At 40.9% G+C, this 27,611-nt stretch overlaps 1 protein-coding gene across 1 annotated transcript; it reads left to right on the forward strand.

The window, feature by feature from the left end:
- Positions 1 to 529: 529 nt before the first annotated feature.
- Positions 530 to 27,477, forward strand: LOC115005023 (proline-rich proteoglycan 2-like). Its single transcript, XM_029426801.1, has 2 exons — positions 530 to 1,075; positions 27,451 to 27,477. The coding sequence occupies exons 1-2, from the start codon at positions 530 to 532 to the stop codon at positions 27,475 to 27,477; spliced, it is 573 nt and encodes a 190-aa protein (XP_029282661.1).
- Positions 27,478 to 27,611: the final 134 nt, after the last annotated feature.

Below are 27,611 nucleotides of genomic sequence, written 5' to 3' on the forward strand. Positions count from 1 at the left end.
TAAATGACATAGGTCTTCATAAGTGTCATTGTCTCAGCGGTCTGATGAAGACTAATATCTGCTCTCCTTTCACCAGCTGTGGCTTTCTCTTTATTTTCCGCTGCAGGGATACTCCAAGACGTTCAGGGCTCTGGAGTGAAAACCAATAAATTCCACATGTGGAAAAGAAATTGACTTTGCTGTTTTCAAAAGTGTCTGGGGTCAAGGCATATGGGCAGACCTGTGCATATTTATCTGAGCAGAATATCATCTGTCACGAAGGTCCCTGAAGGAATAATAAAAAAAAAGCATTCAGTAGAGGTCTGAGTGGACTTAAGAGGCAGATACTTTGTTAAATGTAGCCTGTCAGTGGGGTGGAATGAAATTATTGTTATTAAAGATTGTGTAGGTAACATTAGAGAAGCTAGCAAGAGTAAGATAGATTTTCAGCACAATATTTCCAACAATTTTCCAGTGAAAGTAGCCGGCAGCATGAGCTCTAATAGTTGTTAAATGTAGCAAAAAGATCGGCAATTTGGAAACACGTCAGATGCGAGATCTGAAGACACTCCTCCAGAAACACTCCTCCAGAAACCCTCCCCCAGAAACACTCCCCCAGAAACACTCTGCCAGAAACACTCCTCCAGAAACACTCCCCCAGAAACACTCCCCCAGAAACACTCCTCCAGAAACACTCCCCCAGAAACACTCCTCCAGAAACACTCCTCCAGAAACCCTCCCCCAGAAACCCTCCCCCAGAAACCCTCCTCCAGAAACACTCCTCCAGAAACACTCCCCCAGAAACACTCCTCCAGAAACACTCCCCCAGAAACCCTCCTCCAGAAACCCTCCCCCAGAAACACTCCCCCAGAAACACTCCTCCAGAAACCCTCCCCCAGAAACCCTCCCCCAGAAACCCTCCTCCAGAAACACTCCCCCAGAAACACTCCCCCAGAAACACTCCTCCAGAAACCCTCCCCCAGAAACCCTCCCCCAGAAACCCTCCTCCAGAAACACTCCTCCAGAAACACTCCCCCAGAAACCCTCCTCCAGAAACACTCCTCCAGAAACACTTCTACAGAAACACTCCAACAAGGTACACGCAGGAAGGCAGACATGCAGAGGTTTCAATGATTTAATAAACTTAATTGGATTAACATGCTATTATACATTTGACACGGTCACTTGCATTAACTGGTCTGCTAAATTGAACATGCATGTTTTGGTTGAGATCAGAATCAGCATTATTAGCCGAGCCACATAATACAACTTTAATTAACTAAATTAGATTCCTCGGTGTTGTACAGAAGCTAAAGCATGCTGAAGTAGTTACACTGCAATTCCCTTCAGTTAATGCGGTGCTGGGGAAATTAAAAAATATTTATATGCAAAGTGTGGGGCTGCAAATGTCTCCACTGAGGTGCAACTTTCCATACGTTTCTGTGGTGCATGTGTGCTGTACGCACACTGTACTTTGGTTATAGTTTCAGGTGTTTTTTTCTCCTTTTATGTCTGAACATGCAGCATTGCGATGTTGAGGAACTTATTGTTCCTGATGTCAGTAAGTAGCTTATAAATTAAACAGATGCTAAAGGATAAAGCTCTCTAAAGGCCCTGTCACACATCTCCGCAGAAACGTGTGCTGTCGTATATGAAAATTTGTCAGAGTCCAAATACATTCAACTTTTCATCGGATCGGAAAAGTGAACATATTCAGATACGCATGTCTAACCTATTGATAGCGCATCACTTACAATACAAAATGTATCAGACGAATACCCAACGAATGCATAAGATATACAAAAATATGGCGGATACAAAATATCGGCAACACGCTGGTGTACGTTGGTATAAGGTAAGGTATAAGTAGTATTCGTTAAGAGCAGGCGGTGTTACGCTGGGGTGCGTTGTTGAAAGCTGATGTTTTGAGTATGTTCAAAATTACAAGACGTACCAGACGTGTGCTTCATAAGGTATGCAGACGTTACGTTACATTAGACATACATAAATATGGAATACGTACGTGAATATTTACCTACGTAAATACAGTACGTGAATACTTACCTACATGAATACAGTACGTGAATATTTACCTACGTAAATACAGTACGTGAATACTTACCTACGTAAATACAGTACGTGAATATTTACCTACGTAAATATAGTACGTGAATATTTACCTACGTGAATATAGTACGTGAATATTTACCTACGTAAATACAGTTTGTGAATATTTACCTACGTAAATATAGTACGTATATACTTACCTACGTAAATATAGTACGTGAATACTTACCTACGTAAATACAGTACGTGAATATTTACCTACGTAAATACAGTACGTGAATATTTACCTACGTAAATACAGTACGTGAATACTTACCTACGTAAATATAGTACGTGAATACTTACCTACGTAAATATAGTACGTGAATATTTACCTACGTAAATACAGTACGTGAATATTACCTACGTAAATACAATACGTGAATATTTACCTACGTAAATACAGTACGTGAATACTTACCTACGTGAATATAGTACGTGAATACTTACCTACGTAAATATAGTACGTAAATACATACCTATGTAAATACAGTTGTGAATATTTACCTACGTAAATATAGTACGTAAATACTTACCTATGTAAATACAGTACGTGAATACTTACCTACGTAAATATAGTACGTGAATACTTACCTACGTAAATATAGTACGTAAATACTTACCTATGTAAATACAGTACGTGAATACTTACCTACGTGAATACAGTACGTGAATACTTACCTACGTAAATACAGTACGTGAATATTTACCTACGTAAATATAGTACGTGAATATTTACCTACGTGAATATAGTACGTGAATATTTACCTACGTAAATACAGTTTGTGAATATTTACCTACGTAAATATAGTACGTGAAGTACTTACCTACGTAAATACAGTACGTGAATATTTACCTACGTAAATACAGTACGTGAATACTTACCTACGTAAATACAGTACGTGAATATTTACCTACATGAATACAGTACGTGAATATTTACCTACGTAAATACAGTACGTGAATATTTACCTACGTAAATACAGTACGTGAATACTTACCTACGTGAATATAGTACGTGAATATTTACCTACGTAAATACAGTTTGTGAATATTTACCTACGTAAATATAGTACGTAAATACAGTACGTGAATACCTACGTGACTACGTTAGAGGTACGTTAGATATCGGCTACATCGGCTGACGGTGAATCCTACAGCCAATGTATTGGTAACGAGTGGATAACCTATTCCCACCCTATGTTAAGATGATGCCTGACGACGGAGTAACTTATTACACGTGTTTCTACAGGACAGCTAGTTTTAAATAGGTAAGTGATACGCTATCAATGTTTGACATGCGTATAATAATTTGTTATGTATTCATTATGTATACGTCAGCTACAACACCGCTGTGGAAAAGTTGGACGTATTTGGACTCTGACACATTATGAGCTACTTTTCATATACGCCGGCATGTTTCTGCCATACGAACTGTGTGACTGGGCCGTGTGTCTGGTGTGTTCGGCATATCGTCTGCGTCCTTCGAACGATCACAACTTACCTTTAATTTATATCAACATATTGCCGATATTTCGTATGCGCCGGCATACGTTTCTGTTATACGGATATGTGTGACAGGGCCTTTAGATGGTAAACTCTGGACTCAATGGAATGGTACCTCACAAGTAGAGAGGAGTGATATGTCTTGTTTTATTGATGACACTAGTGAGCATCATATCAAATGAAGACTTAAAAACTTGAAATGCTTCTGTGAATGAGAGTTTCAACACAAACCTGGTTTATTTCATTGTTTCACTTTTGAACAGTCACAAGAAAAATGCATCAGACCTTCATCCGTCACAAAGCTTCATGTGTTGTTATTTACTTTTACCATAATAATGACACAAACTACAGATCTGATATGAAACATGGCTGCTGTTACTTGTCTGCAGGGCTAGTTGTCTGGAGGTGAAGGTCCAGGTTGTGTTTGGTTTAATACAAAGTAGTCAGAGATTATCAAAGACACAATCATCATTCAAATATGAGGATAATGGCTCAATCTCTTTTCTGGAAGGAGTCAGCGAGTGCAAACCCCATGGCCGATGTTTGTTCTTGTTTTTGTATTTTCTTGTTTATTAAACATTTCAATAATTAAACACCAATTTTACTTATTTAAAGCCTGCAAAACCCGAAATACATGGAATTCAGATTTTTTTATTTATGAAAGATTAGGTGACTCACCCATTTATAATCATGGAAGGTAATTAATAGTGTTTTTCTAATACAATACAACAGAGGGAATATGTTTTCTTACCAATTATCATCATCATTTAGGGAATAAAAGAAACATTTTGCAAGAACAAAGCAGCTGAAACTTTCATTCACTTTGTGTTTAGAGTCATAACTTTTACTTCCCTTTGTTAGAAGCTATGTTTTAAAGTGTTAATGGAAAACCAGTTGTAGCTAAATCCTTGATCGGGCGGATTGTATTTTTTGTTTGTGTCCAACAGAATTTCCCTGAGGAGATATTAAAGTCAACCTTGAACCCTAACCCTGGGAGCCGCTGACATCAATACAAGTATTGATTTGATCTGTCAAAGTGTGCTAAATGTCACCTCCACGCGGCTAACGCTAAAAGATGGTGAGTTTAAAAACAGTACTGCATTGCAGATTAGCGTGAACAGTCCCAGTTAAAGGAGGCTGCACATGCATTGAAACTGCTGAGATTAATTAACACAGTGAAGCAAGAAGCGTCCATAAGGCCAGTGGGGATTGTGGAGATTGCATCTCCCAGGAGAGGCGATACAGATGTCATGTCATGTACTGTGTGGAGAAAATGCAAGAATGTGTCTCAAGGCCTCTCGTATGTTGTAAATCTGGCACGAGGCGGACTGTGCAGCCACTTGGCCTTTGGTCCTGCTTGATGAGAGGATTCTGAGCAGGGCAATAGAGATACACTCTGTATAAAGTTGATGTAGTGTGTTATGAGGCGAGCCCAACGTGAGGTCGTCTCTCTGCCGCTCGCACTAAGTCAATATAGATGGATGCGGGGACGTTTCGCGACATCTTGGGTGTTGTGTCCTTCACTATTGTTTTCAAGCTGACCGCACCATCTGTCACAGTAGAAAAAGCGTGTGCAGCCAAATGACAGGAACACTGTTGCATGTGAGCAGCATGTCTGCTTTGCTTTTAATCCATGTGCTTACTGTGGGATGCTGAAGGACAGATGTATGTCTGACCCCAATGGACACCAAACAACAGCGCACAAACAATAACACACATCCCTAAACTTTGCTAGTTGCACTAACACTTTAATGAGGTAGATTATTTTAGCTCATTAAATGTCAAAGTGGGAAGAGGGACAAGCCCATTTACATGTCCTGTGCCCTGGCAAGGTAACTAACCTTGGCTTTGACTTGACAGGGTCAGCCTGCTGTGGCTTTGTCTTCTCTTGGGACATCATTAAATTTCTGTTTCCAGCACCTGAATCTCTTTTAGGCATCTGATCACGTTCCTCTCTATCTCCCTGAGCTACAATGAGATGTCCTCATTCCCTGCCCTAGCTCAATTTTTAAAATATGAAGTTTTTCCCAAGACTTGTCAGTTTTTTATTCAGCCATCTATGGAAATGAGTCCATGTTGGATGGCCAGCTGAGTAGACCTTTTCAAATCATTGCCATTCTCGGCCCAGCTTAAGGACAACGGCATTAAACATCCTCAGGATGAAGCCGTCAGAACAGACACAGAAGAAATAAACGTTTTGATGGTCAAGGTCAGGACGAGTCTGCAATTCATTTGAATGGAAATAATAAAGAATATTTTCTTTTAAAAGGGCAGCAGCTGTGCTTTAATTAGATGTTCTACTTTAACAGTTAGTGAAAAACAGCTACATGTGTCACTTCTGCACAACTCACAATGTGTAACTTCCTAAAGGTACACGGGGAAGTAATGCAATACTTCTCATTAACTACACAACACTTCCCCCTTTGGTGTCTGCCATCGACGTGCACCATGTTGCTCAAAGTCACACCACACACTAATTGCTGAACGTCATTAGCAAGTTACATTTCCTCGGTTTTATCTGTACAAATAAGTGTTAAAAAGACAATTATGTTGATTAGTGGAAACTCCTGGAGTCTCTGCTGTTCCTGGAGCTGTTTCCAGTCTCTATGCTTATTATACAGATATATAAACATCAATCTTCTCATCCGACTCTTTGCAAGAAAACTATTGAATGCTTCATCTATTACCTTTCTGCCTGCATCTGTTTCTGTTGACAGTTCCCTGCACAACAGTGAGCAGGACACGTGTCAATCAGTCAGTAAACAACGAGACGAGATGACTCAGCTGTGTGTTGTCCTTTGCTCTGCAACAGTCCTGTACGACACACTGACCTTGACCAGACGAGGAAAAGGTTTTCCATTTTAAACATTCAGCTGGTGCCGTTATTCAGAGCAATTTCCAAAAGGACAATTGAGCAGAAGACATGTCTTTTGATGGACACAGTGTCAGAACCCTGTAATTTGCGTGTCTTATTTTCGACCCTCAAACAAACTGATTTACAGTCACCTTCACAAACCGCCACTGAATTAAAGACACGGAGGCGGGTGAAAAAATGTAATTGTGTCACATGTTATCATAACCATGTTGGGTAAAGACCAACTGATAAACATGTTTGACAATCTCTGCAACATATTCTGACGGAGGAGAGCTTCACTTTCAGCTGCCAGTCATCCGTACACCCTCGCCATCGGCTCAGAGGACAGTTCAGGGACGAATTAAGTGCTTTTGGTGTTTTTCTTCACATTTCAAAAATACAACTTCAAGAGCCAAAAAGTGTTTGTTCTCAAGTTTATCTACTAGAATGAGGCCGGACTGTCTTTTAAAACACAAAACAAAATAAACTTCAAGTTGTTTAATGTTTGGCTTTAGCGTCGCCTGTCAGGGCTTCTCCGTACTGTTGGAGTCTTGAGATGTCTTTGTATTCTTTATTTATTGCTGAGTAATGAGGCCTTGTCTATGTGCGTGGGCCGTTACAACATTTAATTAGCATTCATATTGTTTTTTTATGAAACTGTGTGTTGAATCGGCAAAGTAGTTTAAATATGGAATAATAAACTGTGATTAGCATTTTAATGTTTGTCTAAAATATAAAAATAGTCGGTTCATTTCTAGTTCATTTTACCAGAAACAATAATGTGTGTGTGTGTGTGTGTGTGTGTGTGTGTGTGTGCGTGTGTGTGTGTGTGTGTGTGTGTTGCTGAGGACCAGCGGTTCTGCAGAAAACTGCAAAACCCTGAGCTAACCCGTAAAAGTAAAACGTCCATGTCCGCTAACAGCCACTAGGGGGCGACTGTTTATGTTTTCTCTCACAAAAACGCGCGCCTGAAGGTGCCCTAACCTTACCGATGATAGAAATGAGGATGTGTGTGAGTTAAATACGTTGCACGTTTACAGTCGTCTCTCTGTGTTTTGGCGAGTCTGAACTTCGACTAGACGCCTGCAAAGACTCACTGCGAGCGCATCCCGAACAGGCACCTGCACTAGTTAAATATTAAAAAGAGAAAGGTGAGCCAGTGTTTTGGTGACTGCTTGAAAGAAAGTAAACTCTAATATTGTGTCCTTACAATCTAGTTAAGTATGTGCTTCCTTTTCTCCACCGAAGGAACAATATGTTCCTCCCAATGTCAGCATTTGTTCTGCAGTATATTTATCCTGACACAGATAAGACAGTGCCTCTCGCACAGCTGCCCAGAATTTCTTTCGCTCTTCAAACGGAGCCAAGATAAGATTTTGTGCAGGATTTTGTTTCCATTGAATGGATGATTCCAAACAAAATGCTTCAGGGATGCTTGAGTAATTGTTAAAGCCGATCTATAGCCGTGTTGTATCCCGAGACATCTTCTTCTTAAAAAGTACTGACCGCAGACACAGTGCTGCATGTCTCCTCTCATCATCACACTGATTTCCTCTGATATCATTGTCAGGCACTCCAGTATGTGCTCAGCTTGTCCTGCTTGTGTACTGGAGTATGATGAAATTGGATTGTACCTGTGATGCTATCTGTCTCTCCCATTGTGCTCATGTTCCCTGTGTGGATGCAGCATTTGACCTGAGGGCTGATGATTATAAAACAAAAGGCATATTGCCAGAGGGGGTTTCTTAATCTGCTATTAGTTTCATTGGGGCACTGAGGTATCGTATATGCTGCATATGAGAGGTCCGATGACTGTGTGCTAATTATTAGTCAGACAGTGTGGCGGAGCAGGTATAGGTGAAGGAGAAGTACTGAGGACGCAGAGAGACTGGAGGGCTTTGTGAAAAGGTCGAGCGAGGCAGCTGCGTGGCCACTGTGAAGGATAGTATATGACACGAAGACAAAGCCAGTGACCCGACACTCTCAGAGCGTCCTGACACGCCGTGCTCTGCTTGGCATACCTTTCATATGACACACCTGGTTTGGTTGCCGACCTGCTTTCATCTCAGAAAATAGCAAACAGAATGGCCGCTTCGTTTCAAAAACATTTGTTGAAGCTGTACATGGATTTATCCCCCTCCCTCCCCTCCCCCAACCTCACCCCCAAGCATGACCAATTCCCTTGATTGCAGAGCGAGGCAACTTTTTGAAATTTTTGAAATTCATTACACTGCATAATGTGATCAAAGTAAACTCCACACAGCCTTCACATGCAGTACGGTTGAAGCAAACAGAGTGGCACCACAGGCTGTCAGCTGGTGGGCACGGCCGACGCTTCTGTGCTGCAACACAGGCTGATAAATCAGGCTGATAAATCTGTAATATTTAACATTTTAAATATGCATAGTGTAGCTTCAAAGATAAACTAATGAAAACTAACCATTGTACATAGCAAAGAGTATATTCCATTTTTAAAAAGCCAGTTACAGCTCAATGATTACATGCATTTTAAGCCCTGACGGGCTCAGTGATAATTAAACCAATAAATCTGGAAGTGCACCTACTGAGCTGTACAAGATGCTGTTTGATTCTGTTGTGAGAATGTGCAAAGGACAGGGGTAGGATATTTATTAACCGTGGGGATTCAATCTGTCAAGATTAGAAAGCGCTTGGTGATTTCATTAATGAGTTTTGTTGCATTGAGTGATCACAGTCAGAGGGTCTCCACAGTCAACAATGGTGGAAAATGTAATTACTCTGAAAGTAATTATTCATTTGAGCTTTGCTTGAAGGATGACTTTGAATACGTGGCGGTTGTCTGATGGTGGTCGATGCCCTTGCCTGGAGGTTTGACAGCAGTGTCAGGTGATACTGGGATTACAAACTGACCAGTAACTGGTATATCATTGGTGCTCATCCCGTTTCCAGACCCGGTTTCATTGCTTCCTCACTGAGAAAAGCAAAAATAGATTTTTAACAGAACTTTCTCTCGGGGGCTGGAGCAAAAGTGCAGTTTAGTGTGGCTCGCTAAGCAAAGAGCAGTCGCTTCTTTTTTCAATTAATTCATTTTTCAAATGTTTGTTGAGGTTTCAAAGGACTATATAAAAATGCACCCCCGGTACAGCTGAATAGGGAAATTAGCTATTGAGACCAAAACCGTGTTTAGTCCCAGGATGTAAACTGTATCCAGCTGTTTGTTTCTGCGGGTAAATTGGGGTTTTTAAACGAGGGGGTTTATGGGGGATCGATTGCTTTCAGAGCCTCAAGTGGCCGTTTAATGAACTGCAGGTTGTGTCCGTTGTGCAGAGGCTTCACTGCTCAACCTTGGTTAAAATAAGCCACGTACATAACGTCACGTGACTCAGGGACGCAGTGTCACCTGACAACTTCTGGTTTCACACGGGAACCTGTGATGGAGATGTCCCGCCTCCTTCCCACCCTTAGCGGCTCTTAATTTGACGTCCGTTGCTCTGGGTTTAAATTGGAGCTACATTAAAGCTCGGTTTATCTCATGCAGACGCTAAAGGGTTCTTTGTGCGTCAGTATCAAGACACCAACGCCCGGTATTTGAGGCACCTCAGAGTGAAAGCAGGCTGTATTAAAACACTTGACAGGATCTAACTGTGGTCATTTCCATCAGGACACCTGGATAAGCAGCACATATCAGACCTACCGATACATGTTAGCACTCAAACCCAGAAAGCATCACTGCTAGTGAAGCAAGAAGCAAGAAAGGCTCCTTGTTTTGACCGTTACCAAAGCATCACACAGCGAACTCAGCTCCAGGAGGGAACACCAAGTCTCTGCATGCAGCTCCACTCAATTTAGTCTTTTCTCTTCATGCTGCATCATACTACTTGTGTTGGATTGCTGTCTGATAAACATCACTGAGCACCAGAAATCCTCGCCCGGCCTTTCAATGCCAAAATCCTGGCCTCCTCCTTCCCTGTGTCTCTCTATTGCTGTGTTCAAAGATTACCAGCTGGGCATGTGGAGTACATGGACTGCAGCCTCAGACCGCGCTCCAAGGAAACTTTTTGGCATCACGGCATGAATTTGTTCCATCTCATGGACTACACTTGGATTATAAATCGATGGTTGTGTTGCAGTAATCTATGAGGCTTGTATTTCTGCGGTATCATGTTGTCATGAGTCCTCACTCGTTCCCATTAGTATTTAGTTCTTGCCTTCACATGCTGATGCTGCTAAAGAGTTCGGGCTGTTTGATATTGTTAAGATCGTGTTTTGGATGCTTTGCCACCACTGATTTCTGCATGATGCCAGCGTTCAGCCTGCACTGATAATATACTTTTGCCAGATGCTGGAGGGGTTTTGGAGAGCGTGCGTGTTTCATGATGTTGTTTGATGTGCTAATTCATTTTTATTTATGTTTTACTTTTTGGATTTAGCTAAGACATTATGTCCTTTTCCCTCAATGACTCCTAAATGAGACCACGGGACTGTGTACAGTATATTATGCTACATGAATAAAGCTTCACCCTGTCAAAATAATCATTTGGGTTAAACTTCTATTTTTATTAAGCTTTACTATAAAGAACCACAGTTGAGCTCAGTTTTAATTACAATATTAACAGTGACATTGTGCTATCAAATAATAATGAATGTTCAGTGAATTAAGGTCAAGTATGAAATCTCCTCTGGGGAGCAAATGATAAACAATTAATAATTTGTAAGAAAATGACCATAAATCCATTTTAAACGTATGAACCAAGAAGAGTTCAGCAACACTAACCGTTCAGTAAGATGCTGTTCCTTAGTCAGTAACTTTTATTAATCCAAAGTCATCCTTTAGAGGTAAGTCCTGGTGTTGTTCTCTCCTGTGTGAAGTGTGTGTGTTGTGCTGTGTGTGATGACAGAGTAGGCTTGACACTAACTCCCACACTCCGGGGACGGATGGGGATCCTGGCTCGCACAATTTGCTCCACATTGTCTCAGAAATTAATTCAGACTCAGAAACACAGAAGACACAGAAGAGAGCAAATCTGTCTTTAATATTGTGCTGCTACCTTTAGTACCCATATATATATGCATATATATATTTATCTATATATATTTATATATATATATATATATATAAAATATATATATATATATTTAAAATATATATTTATTTATTTATATATATTTATTTATATATGTATATATATATATATTTATTTATATATATATTTATCTATATATATTTTTTTTTTTTATATATATATATAAATATATATAGATAAATATATATATATATATATATACATAAATATATATATATATCTGTGTCTTCTGTGTTTCTGAGTCTGAATTCATTTCTTAGACAATTTTTTAATTTATATATATATTTTATATATATATATATATATAAATATATATATAGATAAATATATATATGCATATATACATGGGTACTAAAGGTAGCAGCACAATATTAAAGACAGATTTGCTCTCTTCTGTGTTTCTGAGTCTGAATTCATTTCTTAGACAATGTGGAGCAAATTGTGCGAGCCAGGATCCCCATCCGTCCCCGTATATATATATATACTATATAATTAATTATGGAAATCATTGAGGTATTCAAAGAGGTAACAATGGAAACCTCTCATGATGTTAAATTGAAAACACTCAACAACTTGCTCCTGTTGCTGCTCGTCACCTCTCACAGAGTGTTGCAGCAGCTGCAGTGTTGGCAGCGCCCTCTAATGACCGAAACCTGGAACAACCACAGTTAACTTTACATTTCAGATGTGTTGGGACGTGTATATTAAGATATATGTGAATTTGATTACATCTCTGAGGAGAACTAAAAACATAATGAAGAGGAACCCTTTAAATAATAAGTCAAATCAACAGCTGATCATCATTAATACATTACTGTTTACACATAATATCGTCATTGCAATGTTTAATATTTACTTCATGGCTCTTCTATCCACTAAACTCTTAGTCTGGAAACTCAAGCACCATTAGGAAGCTTATTCAAGGTAATATATATTTGTATCATCAAAGTAAAGTGTCTCTAAGTCTCACTGTAAATGCCAAAAGTATTTTTTGGCTGATAAACTAAAACAGCTTTTGTTCAAAACTATACAAAATATCAAAATAGGTCCAAGTCTCAAGTGTCTTTTAAACTTTATGAATGACTTTTAAATGATGTTTCAGAGTGAAAACACTGAAGCCTCTGGCAGATCTTTCTATTTGTGTGAAAATAGTTGATCGCTGCCAAAAGTCGTAGCACACGCACCGTCAGCGCTGCCGTTGACTTCAGGTATGTTTTCTGTGCATGTTGCTCCTAAAGTTGAGCACCAAACTCTTTTAGAAACTATACAAATAGAAAATATAACAAAGAATATAAGTATGCAGGATTATAGTTGTGCTCTGCAGCTTCGGTGCGTGCACACAATATGTCTACTTAAGATATAAAAAAACTATCCAATGCATAAGTAACCAGCAGCTGATGAAACAACATGAGCTTAAAAACTAAAGTAACTGCTGCATGGGCTCATTTTGCTTCCGTAGATTTGAGCCGAGTGAACATTTATTTACCTGCTGTCCTTGAATTAGTGCAATTTATTAGTATTATCAATGCAAGCACGTGTAATGATGTGTATTATCACACGCCTGGTTAAAGTGTGTCTGCCTGTCCGTGTGTGAACTGAAGCTTATCATTATCATGTGATGTTCTTGCATTCTTGCACTTTTTGGGGTTGTTCCCACATGGTTGACAGCACTTATTGTACGTCGCTTTATATAAAAGTGTCAGCTAAATAAAGCAGTGTAATGTGATGCAATGTAATGTAACATCATCATTCCTGTTTCTCCACATTACGTGTGGGAGTCCAACAGATTGTGCAGCCCAACAGATCGGGCGGTGGCCCTGTGAACAGAGGGTTATTCATAATGACTCGATACACACAGAGCTCTGTCTGCTTTGTGTTGCTCGGGAAATCTACTAAATGAATGAATAGCAGCGCTTCGATCAGGGCATTACTATGGAAACTGCACTTTCCCTGTTTGCAAAACCCTCGGCATACGGTCGTCCATGCCTCAGTAACCCTGCTAATATTGTAATATCCCAGGTGTCTTATAAACAGTTGACATGCATCAATTCATGGGAAGAAAATTATCCAAATTATACGCACAATGCCAAATATAGAATGCCAATTATAGCTAATGTGCATAGTCTTTAAAGTACAACACAGGCACAAAGACTTCTCTTATTTGGAGTAACTGTGAACTGCTTTCTGAGGTTTTGTATTGCGAGTAAGAGGAAGTTTCTGAGGCTCTTTATTGAAAAATGTTCCCACTCATTATAAAACCAACATGCTTCATGAACACACACTTACATGTGCTTAACACACGTTGATACACTCACCATACATGGAGGGACACTTCAGCTTTGTGAGGCTTACATACAGTCTGCACGGCTCTCAGAGAGAATAAATCACGTCTCCTGGCTGCTGCAACTGAAACAGTATTGAATTGATTTTCAGCATGCCCACACTAAGTAATCCTGTTTGTGTCTCCTCCTGTGCTTATTGCTGCAGTGATTCTCGGAGCGTTGAGACGAACCAAATGAAATGAAAAGAAAAAGGGAGATTTTTGGAAGCTGCTCCATTTTAAGCAGTGGAGATTATTTACCTGCAGCGAGCACACAAAGAGTTCTTAGAAAGCAGGAGGATCAGATGAGCCAGCGACACCCCACAAGTGAAGCTTCTGCAGAGAAGCATGTGTGTCCTTAAAAACTCTGCAGATGTAAAGTATGGAGCTGCAGCATCCCCGTGTTCTCCTCACAGGTTCTGTGCAGAGCAATGGCGTCAAATTAGAAGAATAGAGAAGAGAATAAACATTATCACGTGTGTGTGTGTGTGTGTGTGTGTGTGTGTGTGTGTGTGTGTGTGTGTGTGTGTGTATGTTTGTGTGTGTGTGTGTGTGTGTGTGTGTGTGTGTGTCTGGTCTGTCCCCTGATGATTTTCATTGCACTATATTCATGTGTTTCCTCTTAAACTGCAAATGTAGGGAACACGTTGTAGCTGCCCTTCAGAGCATAGGTCTCAGGGGGTCCACGACCTCCAGGGGGTCTGCGGGGGTACTGCAGGGGGGTCGCGCAATTGTTGGTAGATATAGCAAAAAGAAAATATATGTATTATTTGTTTGCACATTCACATCCTTCCCACCCCCGTCTCACAGAACTCCGACATTACTTTGTTCATTACCAAACGTCCCAGCATTTTCCAAACGACTCCATGTTCTTGATTATTCCTGCTCTCCGCCTGTGCTTTGGACTGCGCCTGCTTCCTGTCGGATTTGTTTGCCTCTCTCCCATTGATCCCCCCCCCCCCCCCTCGTGTACCGAACCTGTTTCTGGCAACTAAAGATTGGTATGTTGGATATTCCCCTGTGTCTGAGTCGTGCTTTTGAGTCCTGTTCTGTCAACCGGCGTTACAGTTTGTATGAACTGTATTCATACAGCTTGTGTTTGTACCAGAGATTTATTTATTTATATTAATGATGTTGATCTTTTCTATGATAAGAACTCGGGAGCACGGTTGTTCTTCTCCGTATGAAATCTTATGAGGTAACATGAAGCCAGGCATCAATATGGCACTGAAAGAAGAAACGGTTCATTTCTATAAAGTATTCAACAAATAAATAAGAAACTGTGATCCACATTGAATACAGTCCTGGAGAGATTACTGGCCTTCAACCAGCCAGGAAGAATAAAAATGACCACAAAGAAACATAAATCGACTGAAAAGAGACACAAAAAGAAACAAAGTGTCTCAGAAATGACTATGAAGAGACTTTAAAAGACCACAAAAGGACCAAAACAATCACAAAGAGACACATCAACAACAAATAGAGGCTCAAGGACTATAAGGTCTGTATGTTTTGCTCATCTGTAGGCGCCCAGCGTCTCATAATCCACCCGTTAAATATAGTATGTGGACCGCATCACGCACGGCCCGATCCCAAATCCACTTTTTGAGATGTTGCAACATTGCATCATGCAAAATAAAGAGTTCAACTCGCTATCTAAAATAATGCTGCTGTCTCTGTAAGTTTGCTTGACAGATCGGTCCCACTGTTCAACCTTGTTCTGGCATTGAAATGGGTTGAATGTTATTTTTAGCACAGCGTTCACTTTGGCCCTCCGCAGACCGCTCTGTTCCTTAATTTGAGAACTAGAATGTGACTCATCTCATCATAATCTTTTAAGGCGCTCCGAATTATGTTACAAACAAGGTCAGAGCACATTCAGAAATAATAAGATTTCGATAATAATTTTTAATCCCTGCAGCTGTTTCACCACAAGACAAATTGCATTGTTAATTTATTCTCAATGCTGTTGCAAATAAACTGTTTTGGATTCCAGTCTCTCTGCGGGGATTACAGCTTCTCTCTCCACCCAACGCTCGTGTTGTTTAGTTGATCTTTTGGATCTTTCTGCCTGCGAGATTGCAACGTTAGACATTGAAGACTATCTCACCCCTAACCCACAATGCACTTGGGTCAGGTTCATTTAGGTGTGACCACGGGATTGGTCCCTGCGGGAGCAATTAGTTCTCACTAAAGGATCTGGGATGGTGGCAGCAGCGAGATGTCAAACAATGGCTTCACCCCTCGTTGGCTAAACGCCTGTTATCCTCGGCTCCTGAGAGGCTGAACTGCCAGCGTGCTGTGTATCTGCGCGACTGCTCCCCAGCTGCACACTGTGGCTCAGAGTGATCTCAGCGTAACCTGCTTCACTGTGTAATGTGTAGTTATTATCTTCATTGCTAAACAACCAGCACTGCCGATGAAAATCTATGTGACGTGACTCAAGCAGAGATCCTGTTCACGGACGTAATGTGTGAAATGTTTGCAGCCGAGGTAAGTTGTGCCTTTACTTATGACGCTAATCAAATAAGATGCTCCATCGTGAACCAAGACGGCAAACTACAGCTTCACTACTTCTGTTATTATCACAATAAAAACCCTGGACACACAGACCTACACTGCTGAGCAGAGGGAACTTCAATGCACTCAACACAACAAAGCAAAACGATGTCATTTAATTCTCACGCAATAGCCGCAAGCTAACGTTAGCTAACGTAGCATAACAGACAAACTTACCATTAGATGCATACAGTTAGCTAACATTATAGCAACACTGTTATCCGTGGTCAAAACAATCATAACGAAAATAACTTTATTAGCGTGTTGAACGTTGTAACGTTTTGACGCTAACATACGCATTAGCTTGATGACTTGTCATCGTACTCAGCTGCATCGATATTGAAATATCAAATCAATAAAGTACTGAGTTGCATAATGGCAACTAGAAAGAAAAGCTGTATCACTGTAACTGAGTATGGTTTACTTCTGCCGTAGAGCTTGTGCAGTTATTTAGGTGACGTAGCATGTTGTTCCGCGTTAGAGCAAAGAGCTTAAAAGCACAGTTACCTGATTAACATGAAATACTTCTCTGGGTTTGAACATTTAGGATAATGTAAGTACACAACTCCACATTTACTGTGAAAACGTTACATCATTGAGTAAAAGTGATTGTGTTACTGTTTGTTAATCAAACATGCTTCACACTTTTCTTTCTTCTCTCCATCAAAACGTTGACGAAAGGAGACGCGTCACGAGATCTGAGCTCCAAAACTATCTGCGAGCTCCTGAAAACTGATGCAAAGTAGATGAAACTTCTCAGAAAACAATGCTCTTCTTCAAAGTCTCATTCATCTCTGCCAGTCACCCTTCAGCACTGCCAATTTATTCATCACGCAGGAACAAAGTACTCCAGATTTGTTCCTGGGATTGAAAAGGTAATGATTTCTCTGGGATGCTCCTTCTCTAAGATACTAATAATACATAAAACCCGCTGATGGCTTCAGTTTCCAGAATTAACATGTCGTGAGAGTAACGTCGGCTTTGACAACGCTGATAAAAGTTTGGGTGTGCTATGATATTCTTTTTATCTGAAGCACAAAGACATCTAGTGACAAGACCAGAAAAGACCAGTTGTTATGGTTACAAGTTATAAATAGATCAGCTAGGAGTGTAGGTGACAAGGGAACTGAGAGTTTCAGGATGAAAGACGCAGATGAAATCCACCCCACAATCCCCTGCTGCAGATCTGCTAACTTACAGGGAAAAACACCGACGCAGACTCGGAAACATCAGCAGACGTGAAGAAACTTTTGCATCAATTAAAGTATGCATATAAACTCAGCTAAACATCTAAATGATCTGCTTGTGTCCCACGTTGCCGACTGATATCTGTGGCAAGAATGGTGTTAATGACGGCTTCGACGCTGCGGTTTTAAGGTTGGGTCTTGAAATAGAGCAGCGCGAAGATACGGACGCTCTCTCTTTTGTCCGCTGAGGCTTGTCCCCTGTGATGTTTGGCATTTGTGTCATTCACATTGTTCTCTGCCCCAGTGCCCAGCACCGAGGGCCTCCTGATATAGTTCGTAATTAGAAGCAGCTCAAGGATTTAATGAAGAGGCGCTCACTCGATGGCAGCAGCGCTTGAGACATCGCCAGTGGCTCTGACTTCAAAGCTGGAGATATGGCGCCACAGCAAAGGCCCGGGAAAAGCTGCAATGAGATAACAAGTCATGGCTTTCGTTTGATTTGTGGCATGCCAGGGTCCTTATTATATAGGTTTGCAGCCAGCAAGGGCATGCAAACGGTTGATCAGTGTGGCATTGCGCTACTGGGCATTAAGCATCATCAGCAATAGAGCCCAGTAATGAGAGTGGGAGGCAAGATAAGATAGTCTGCGTGAATGTCCTCCCCCTGCTGATTCCCAGTCAGTAACAACCAGGATCACTCCCTATCATCTACTCTAGACTGCGCTGCCTTCCAGAAACAAACTCTGGGGGAGCTTTGTGATCAACCCAAAAGGCTTAGACGAGGAGGACGTGTTTCAAAGTCATTTTCAACTTTCTTTGAATGCTGCGAACACGGCTGTTCGTCAGGAAAAGCAAAATGACATTTGCAACGTGTGAATGAACGTCTTTAATGACAGTCATGCTATACCCGATCAGTTTGCTCATGAGGAAGGTAAGTTTTGGTGAGGAGTGTTAATCACACGGAACATGGTGTTGTGTGCTGCTCTGTGAGGATTAATGAAGTAGATAATGTCCTCCGCTGCATTGCTGAAGGGTTTCCACCCACGCATTCATTTCATATTAACTACAGTGTATTCCTCCAACTTCATCCCACTGATAAGATACTTTTCTTTTTCACTTTGAGATGCCCTCAAATTGCATTTAGCTGTTTTATAATTCCCTTTTAAACTGTTACATAAGATCTTTCTATAGGGCGTATACTGTACTTGTATTATGCACTGACTTTAAAGCGTTTGGGGAGGATTTAAGACATCAGGCGTTATAAATCTCTAGATCTGATTACAAATGTGCGTCCTAAATCCCAACTCGTGTACACAAAAGGCGAACGACAGGAGATTTCTTCTGTTTCATGATGTTAAAAGTGACCATTATGTTTCCCACAGAGTGTCCCTGTCACTAAAGAAAGACCACTTTGAAGATACTACACTTTGAAGATAACATGGAGTTATTCTCGATCCAGCACAGGTTTAGGTTGACTTTATTTTGTATCCTGTAGAGCACAACCCCTTTTAGTTCTCACATGAAACAGCCGGTACTTTATCCCACAGAGAAAAGATGCATGATGCAAGATGCATTCACGAGCAGCACTTCAATTATGGTTTCTTATTTATTTGTGTGTGCAGGCTACGTTCTCCTGACTGCTGCAGATGAATAAACTGGCAAAAGTTGTATTTTATTTCCTTACACTGCTGCAGTCCTTGTGGTGAACTGTCACATGTCATTAAGATGCTTCACCCACGCGACTATATATTCCATCGCTAATTAGTACTTCTCCCCCAACAATGGAAATACTGATGCACGCAGGTTTCTCTCCTTGCAATCTTCTTTTAACATGCATTGAAATTACAAACCTGTGTTTTAAAGTGCACACGTTTTGATATTCATGCTCTCTGGCATCTTATGTTTGGCTGTGCAGACTTGACGCCTTCATTCAGTCCCGGAGGACGACAGGAAGTGACACCTGTGTGATTTGTTTTAGGCTGAGAATGATTTCATTTTATATATTTGTGTCTGCTGGACATCCCCGTCCGCTCACCAGGTCTGACTGCAGAGTACAGCATGTTTACAAACCGTGCTTTTGTTTAATGGCATCGACGTTAGAGAGCGTTGCATGTTTATATTCAGATCAAGTTATTTATTTGTTGGTAGATTTGAAGTAGAAAGACGAGGTATGCATAGAAAAATGTAATAAAAATACTCAAAGCTCCTTCATAATAAAACCACTTAAATTAAATAAATTAATATGTTTTACAAATAAATAAAAACAGTTATAATAGGTATATATATTATAGGTATAAATACGCTGTTTTAAAACACTATTATGTAATTATTATAATTATTATTTAATCATCAATTAATCTGCAAAATTCCATTTTCAATGAATCATTTGATCGTTAAAATGTGGAAGCAGCTCCTCTGTGTTAATATAAAAAGTGTTTTGCAGGTTGATGTGTGTCGGGCACTCTTGAATGTACGACATTTGAACAAATAATGTCCACGTTCAGCCTCCACTCGTCTCCTAGTTTACATTTCAAGCTGTTCACACTCTGCACTGAGTGTCTGTGTTTACACAAACACTTTGGCAGAAGATTCCTTTTCATTCGTCCAAGCGACAACATTTACCTACGTTTCAAACCAAAGCGAGGTTAACTTCTTTAATTTACTTCCCATAAAGCGGTGGGTGGTGGGAGCTAAAAATATCTTCCCTTCGACACTTCATTATGATAAAAAAATAAATAAATGTTGCATACATTATCTTGCTAAATTATATTAATATTTTAATCTCATATTATCTCTGGCAGGAGAGGCAATTATTTTGTGGTGATGGAGTGTCACAGCTAAATGAATAACCAGTTGTCACCGCACAGCGCCGAGGACAGGGGCCATCGCTGCGTGAATATAAAGCCCAATATATCCGCAATTAACTTCTACCCTCCATCCCCTCCGAAGAGTAAATAACATTTATGTTCCGCAGTTTCTATCAGTTGAGCTTGTTCTGCAGGGTTAGGCGTATTATCAACTCATTACACCGGCACACACACAGCCTCCTTTATTCTCATTAATCTGCCAGTCTCCCCGAACTCTCACTATCTTCACCTAATGAGTATTTATGACCTGGGACTCTCCGCTGTGGTTCAAGAAACTACATTACATTTTATATTTCAGGCGTTTTCCCGGATGCTGATGTTTAAAATCCAACAGAAAGAAAAGTATTCGAGTGCATTAACAGAGAGACGGATTCATGGATGGATTGAATCAGACATCATTCTTTAACAGTATGTTCCAAATGCAAACACGATGCACAACCCCGATGTGTGTTTCTCGTTACGTTGTAACTCACCACACGGCAGGTATCCAAAACGATGATGTATCGGCCGATCACGTTTCATTTGTAGCTTTTCGGCCCCTTCTTTGTGAGTCTGTGTCACACCTCCCACCTAATGAGCAAGGCAGCAACGCTTTTCACTTTGCATTTCCGTTTTGACGCTCTGCGTTCACTACGTGGAGTTAATCGATCTACATTTAGTATCGTTTTCTCTGCAGTGTAACCAAAAACTCATCGTGTAGACGCGTTCACAGCTGTTCCACTTCTTAGCTAACAACAGAGCCGATTGTAATGTCATATTCTCTCCTTTTGTTTTGGTTTTATGGAAACTAACCGACCTTCAGTAGTGTGTGTGTGTGTGTGTGTGTGTGTGTGTGTGTGTGTGTGTGTGTGTGTGTGTGTGTGTGTGTGTGTGTGTGTGTGTGTGTGTGTGTAGTATGTAGAGCAAGGAGAAGTGCAGATTAATGTCCTGGATGGCCTCCAGTTTTTTTAATTTCACCAGGAGAGAAAGGGGAAGGAGGAGAGAGTGTGTGCAGCTCAGACTCGTGGAGCTGTTGGCCCGTGTAGTGTGTTCAGACAGAACACCTGGCTGAGCGTTCATCTTCTCTTTTTAAGGTCAAATAACAAAAGAACATAATCCTGTGATTCAGATATAATTTATAAATGCATATTGTACAGCATGTTGTGGCTGGATTATGTTCAAATTAGGATTAGCCAGATTCAAGTGCGACATGTGGCATCAGCGTTACCAGACGTACGACAATTATAGTATTTGTAAGATATACGATCAACAAAGCCAAAAGATTGCCATAATGTGCAATAATTAGATACGTATTGACACGCTTAATGTTAGTTTCATTTCAAATGAATGTCCAGATATCAGAGTATGGATCCCACATCTGCGTTCTCTTGTCACGTGACCTCTTTCCAGCCAATCCTGCTGCCTGTGAGGAACATGACTCGCACGCACGGCTGTAATTCTTTCCTTTGCATGAGAGATTTGAATGCATCAGTTATTTCTTTAATTAGTTTATGGCCTGGACTGTTTTCATGCAGAATATGACTTCCAGTCGTGCTCTCTCTCTCTCTAGTAGGCTGTCAGACTGACTTATGGACACGTACCCCCTTCGGTGCATCATAGCTACACCAGCTTGTTTCAAAAATAAAAACCATGTGGGTATATATGTAGGTGTGTTTTGTAAAATTACACATTTACGCCTTCGTGTTCTCGTGGTTATGACTGACAGACATGAATGTTCCTCACAATACGATAAGCTTCTGGTCGATAGTCGACCACTAAATGCTGTCCGTCATTCTGAAACGATACAAATGAAGCTTTTGATGTAATGCTCCGATCAGCAGGAGGACGTCGATCGTCAGTAAGAGATGAGGACTGTGGGGACCAGTATGTAAACGGTCAATAGAGGACATTTTATAAATGACCAGCGCTGTCTCTCTCTGATAACAGTCGAGTGGAACCACCGGCCAACGTGTCTGCAGTCAGACAGAAACATAAATCAACTACAGGGAACAAACGGCCCAAATGACGACGTCGTCGGTATGACACAGATGGGCTGAGGCAGGTCGGTGTTGGTGAAGTGCACGTGTTGCACGGCAGCTGCAGGTATATGATCTACACTCATGCTTAGAGTTAGCAGGTCATTCTGTTGAAGATCTAAATTAAGATGTGTACATTGTGTTACGTTGGATGAGTTGAGAGGAAGTGAGAAACACACTCTACATGTGTGAACATTACACAAACCTTTCCGTCTGCTTTTAACAATGGCATGAATGGAAAATCAAAAAACTGACCAGTCCATGACGTGTGTTGTTTAAAGGGGACGTGTTTTGCTCATTTTCAGGTTCATACTTGTAACATGCTTTAATGTTGGAAACACACTTTATGTTTCTCGTACTGTCCGTCTGGATACACCGTCTGCTTTTAATTCTGAGCACTGTTTGGTCTATTTTATTCAACACTCACAGATTAGTATGAAGCTTCATTCTGTGCTGAATGATGTGACATAAAGGCTGCGTTAAACAAACCTGGACCTCTGTCCCTGGTTGTCTCTCTCGGCCCGTGAAAGAGTCTTTACACCGCCGTAAGTCCACCACACACTCAGGGTCACACTGTGTCTACAGTCCTTGTATGTTGTGTTTTGATTGACTGTGCGTCTAAAAGAAGATTTTGTGTCACCTTGAAATGAAAAGCGATGGTTTCTATTCTTTACACTCCTGCACTGGTAAACCTCAAGGACAGTTGAGGGTAATGATGACTGATCTGCCAGATGCCTGGGACACCGGCACATCTGACCTCCACTGGAGAGAAGTTGCATAATAATTGAAATAATTTAGCAGCTAAAGTGAGAGGCTTTAGCGTAATCCAGTTTTAGAAAATGGCGAGGGTAAATCCTGATGAAATGCGTGCGCTATGCCTAATCCTCTTCATCATAAACAGCTGTCCCGGGTTATGGATGTGACTGTTGCTTAACCTGCAGAGAGAGCAGCCTTTGATCTGGATTTGGCTCTGCCCTGATCCTTTCCCCCTCCATCTGTCAGACTTCTATTTGTCCTGTTTCTAAACTACATTTGGAAAGAACAGCATCAAAAAGCGTGTTTACTCCTTTATGCGCCTTAATGTTTAAACTTTGCTTTAAGCACACTTCACTGAGCACACACACACACACACACACACACACACACACACACACACACACACACATATGACTTTACAGACGTTTTGGAGGCTCTGCCTTCACAATATCCCTCAACACTGATTCAATAGACAAATGCATTTCCCTCCTAATCAGTAAACAGAATATAAATCTTTAGTAGAACCTGGGTGCACAGCGGCAACACAAGAAGAAAATATATAAATGTTTTGGGAGATGGGGGTCCGTGCACTTTTAAATCGTTTTAGATCATTATTACGAAAGATAACGGCTTAAAGCTTAAAGACTAAACTTGCTATAGTTGAATGATTGTTTTAATATTTAGCCTTCACCTGAACATTTATTTCTTCTGGCAATATTTGCCATATATCTAAAGAAAACTTTTAAATAATGTTTAATTTAAGCTATTATATTTATTCAGAAATGTGCGCACGGTTCACTAATTATTTCAGAGCTTGCTAATGATAATGATCATGAATAATGAAGTTTGCAGGACGTGAAGATTGTATCAATAAATTAGTGCCCCGTCGTCTCAACCCCTCGTCTCGTGCCGTGGTGCAGAAATGCTGAGGCGCTGCTTATAATGGCATATAAGACACTGATATTGTAATTTATAATATCTGTATTTAAACACTTCTTTTAAGATCATGTCTCCTGAGGCCCCTGGCACTCGGTCAGGGGCCCGGGGCGTCAGTCGTGCATTAAGGCGCAATTGCCCTTTGACATCCGAGTGTTGCTGAGTGCAACAAGCGTCATCCCCTTCCTTCCTTCAGACACATTGTAAACGTGTGCCTCGTCTTGCAGCCTGCAGGGAAACTGCTCTGCTGTTTGAACTAATTATTGTGGCATTAAAAAGTGTTTACATGTGTGAAGATCAAGGTTTGAATGTACCCTGCAGACCCTCGTGGTGTGGATTTACATGCAGAAGAGATAAAGAATATGAGCATTATCCTGCTGTATGTATTCCCTTGTCAGGAAGACACACGTCTGATTCAGCTTTTACATTCACCTCACATAATTCTGCTATTAAACTGAAAGCTTCTCACTCGAGCTGTGCATTTTTCCCAAAGGATCTTTGGCGTTCTCGTATTGTCTCTTGTGCCCTTTTGACTTTGCTCTTAAATATAAGATGCTGCAGTCAAGTATGGTAGGTTTCCACCTCCAGATGTATTAACAGGAAGCAGTGTGTAGCAATAAATATGTCGGTTTTTAGTTCTGGAATAAAGTTATTTACAGCAGTCAAATGCTTTTCATATATCGTCTTGTAACTAAGTTTTCCAGTTTAATTCCACCAACCTGCTGTGAGAATGTGAGGGCAACGACAGAAACAAGCTACCACTCCTCCCTAAACTTGATGGAGCTTGATTTTAGTACTGAACTCTCCGGGGCTTCGTTGTGACTTAAAGAAACCTTCTTGTGGCCATGAGAGGACGACTGTTTTACAGAGCAGTTGACAGGTGTGAAGAAACTTGGGCTGCGGTGGAATAATCAGAATCACATCTTTTCTTTGACCTTGATGGAAAACGTCATGAGGTCAAGGAAAGATGTGATGCACAGACTGCACTCCTGCTGTGTTCACACTGCGACAGGCTCCAAGTCACAATCAATGGAAGCTGGTGACTTGGAGCTACAAACTGATGCCCGACACTCGTCGCTGCGTGACAGCCGTGACATCTACACCTAAACTTTATTTTCATTAAGGACAGACGTGCTAACATGGGGGTTTAAAACTGTTGTGGACTCTAATAGCTGCCACAGAATGCAGGTTTGTAAAGCAGAATGTAAGAGATTATATTAAAGACGAGTGATTTCGGTATATTAAACTTCTTGAACAGGCGCCTGAGTGTCGACTGATCAGTAATGTGGCTACACGAAGCTTTGGCACCGCTCAGGTGTGAAACATTCTCCCAATGCAATTCATTTCCCAGCTCATAATATACAGCACTGTACATTCTGCAGCTTACAGAGCAAAATCATTTTGAAGTAAAGCTGCATTGAGCAATATTTTTTTATTAATATTGAGCAAATTGCTAATGTGAGGCTGCTGACTGCTGATCCCACTGAGAAGCACAAATCAAGCGTGCATATTTCTGCAGCTTTCAGCCACTTCCCGCTCATTATCTCGGCCCTATAAACCACAAACGCTGCCTCACAGGAAATTGTGAGCAGCTGCACTTACCCACAACTTCACACAGGCCAATTGTTAGCTACCTGCCCAGCATTAAAGTGGCCGGGGTAATCAAACCAGGGTAATCAAACCAGGGCTCAAACGGGAATGAAAATTCCACTTTTGATCGGCAGAGATAGGACTGCTGATACAGCAAAGTACTTTGTTCTGATGCATCCTTAAAGCTGGAGTAGGCAATCTGTGTTTGCCGTCATTGGAAAAAGATTCCATAATAACTTTTCAGCATGTTTCTAATTCAAATGATTCCCCAGGCAGTTCCCAGAAATAACAGTTTCATACAACAACCTGTACGAGTACTAGTCATTAATTTCAAACATCTCCGATCGTGATTGTGATCCTGATGCCGTTGTATACGTAGGTGCAATTCAAGGAGAACTTCCGTCTCGTCTTCTTTGCAACAGATGACACTCTGTGATTCGAGGCTCCAGCGAGCTACAATGTCGGCGAAGCGTTTCAGAGATGGAGAGAAAATAAGTCTAATAGTTTCGTCTTAACTAAGCTGAACTATGAGCAACAGTTTCTGTCCAACTCTTCTCTCCTGTCACATTTTGATAAGACCATCTTCAGTTTCTTACTTGCACATGGACTCATATATTCTTATATGTACATATATCTCTATAGATAGACTATTTGTTAAAAGACAGTACATGCTATTCATTGATTCACTCTTTCAGAGGTCCAGTGCAGATGTTTGGTGCCAGCTACTCAGTACTTCTCTTATTTAGATTTAGATTGTTATTGTAATTATCTTAGTTTGTAGTCTTACCTGTACCTCACCTGTGTTTCAGTCTCATTGCTGTTGCTGCTATGACGCCTGAATTTCCCTCCGTGGATTAATAAAGGTTTATCTTCTCTTGTTTGACCTTCTTTGGGTTGCTTTGCAGTGCACGCAGTTGTTGGCAATGCTGGAATAGTAACTTTTCCTGCAGGATTTTCTGCCTGACAACAGAGCCAACAGGCGCTTACATCATAGACCTCTTGACTTACAATATCCAGAAAGGTTATTATGGCTTGAATCGGCAAGTGTTTTTTTTTAAGATTATTCTTTGGGCTTTTGGTGCCTTTATTGATACAGCATGAGATATGAAAGGGGATGACATGCACCAAAGGGCCTTTGCATATGGGTCACCCACTCCATCAGGTACGCTACCGGGGAGTCCTAACAAGAGTTTTCTAACAGCTCTGCCATAAGAGCTCCTTGGCTCTTATTAGACTCATTGTTGACTTGCAGCTTAATGCAGCTCTGAGTTTCATCTGTGCAAAACGAGCAGAGCAGAGCAACTTGTCCTCTACTCTGTACAGGGTTATTTACGCAGATCCGAAGGTCTCCACTGCCTCCTATAGCAGTGTTTATCTTATTCAGCTCTCTGGAGATCAGCCTCGAGTGAGTCTCCTGACTACAGTGGGCCTCTCAGAGGCATATTAACAAGATGGAAACAAGCAGAGCCGAATCTACTAGACCATTCATCTCTCGCTCTGGCATCTCGGCAGATGGAATGGAATTGGCACATCATACTTGTGCCACCAACATTGCACCCATGGGGATGCAAACGTTGTGACTGTCAAACCTTGAAGGATAGAAGTCTTACAGTAAAGTAAGGACGCCAAAAACTAGAATTTTTAATGATTGATATTTACATTTCAGTGACTCTTGGTATGAAGATGTTTGTGTCTGTGTGCTTGTATTCCAGCCACCAATCCCCAAGGTCACCTCATGAATAATTATACATGTGTGTAAATAAATGATATTTTGTGTGTTGGGAAAGATGACGTCCCATAGGTTTATAAAACATATAAACCCACTTTATCATGAAATGCAAGGAAATCAATTGGATGATTTCCCCAAGGGTTT

This window comes from Cottoperca gobio, unplaced genomic scaffold (assembly GCF_900634415.1).
Source record: "Cottoperca gobio unplaced genomic scaffold, fCotGob3.1 fCotGob3_240arrow_ctg1, whole genome shotgun sequence".
Taxonomy (NCBI): Eukaryota; Metazoa; Chordata; class Actinopteri; order Perciformes; family Bovichtidae; genus Cottoperca; species Cottoperca gobio.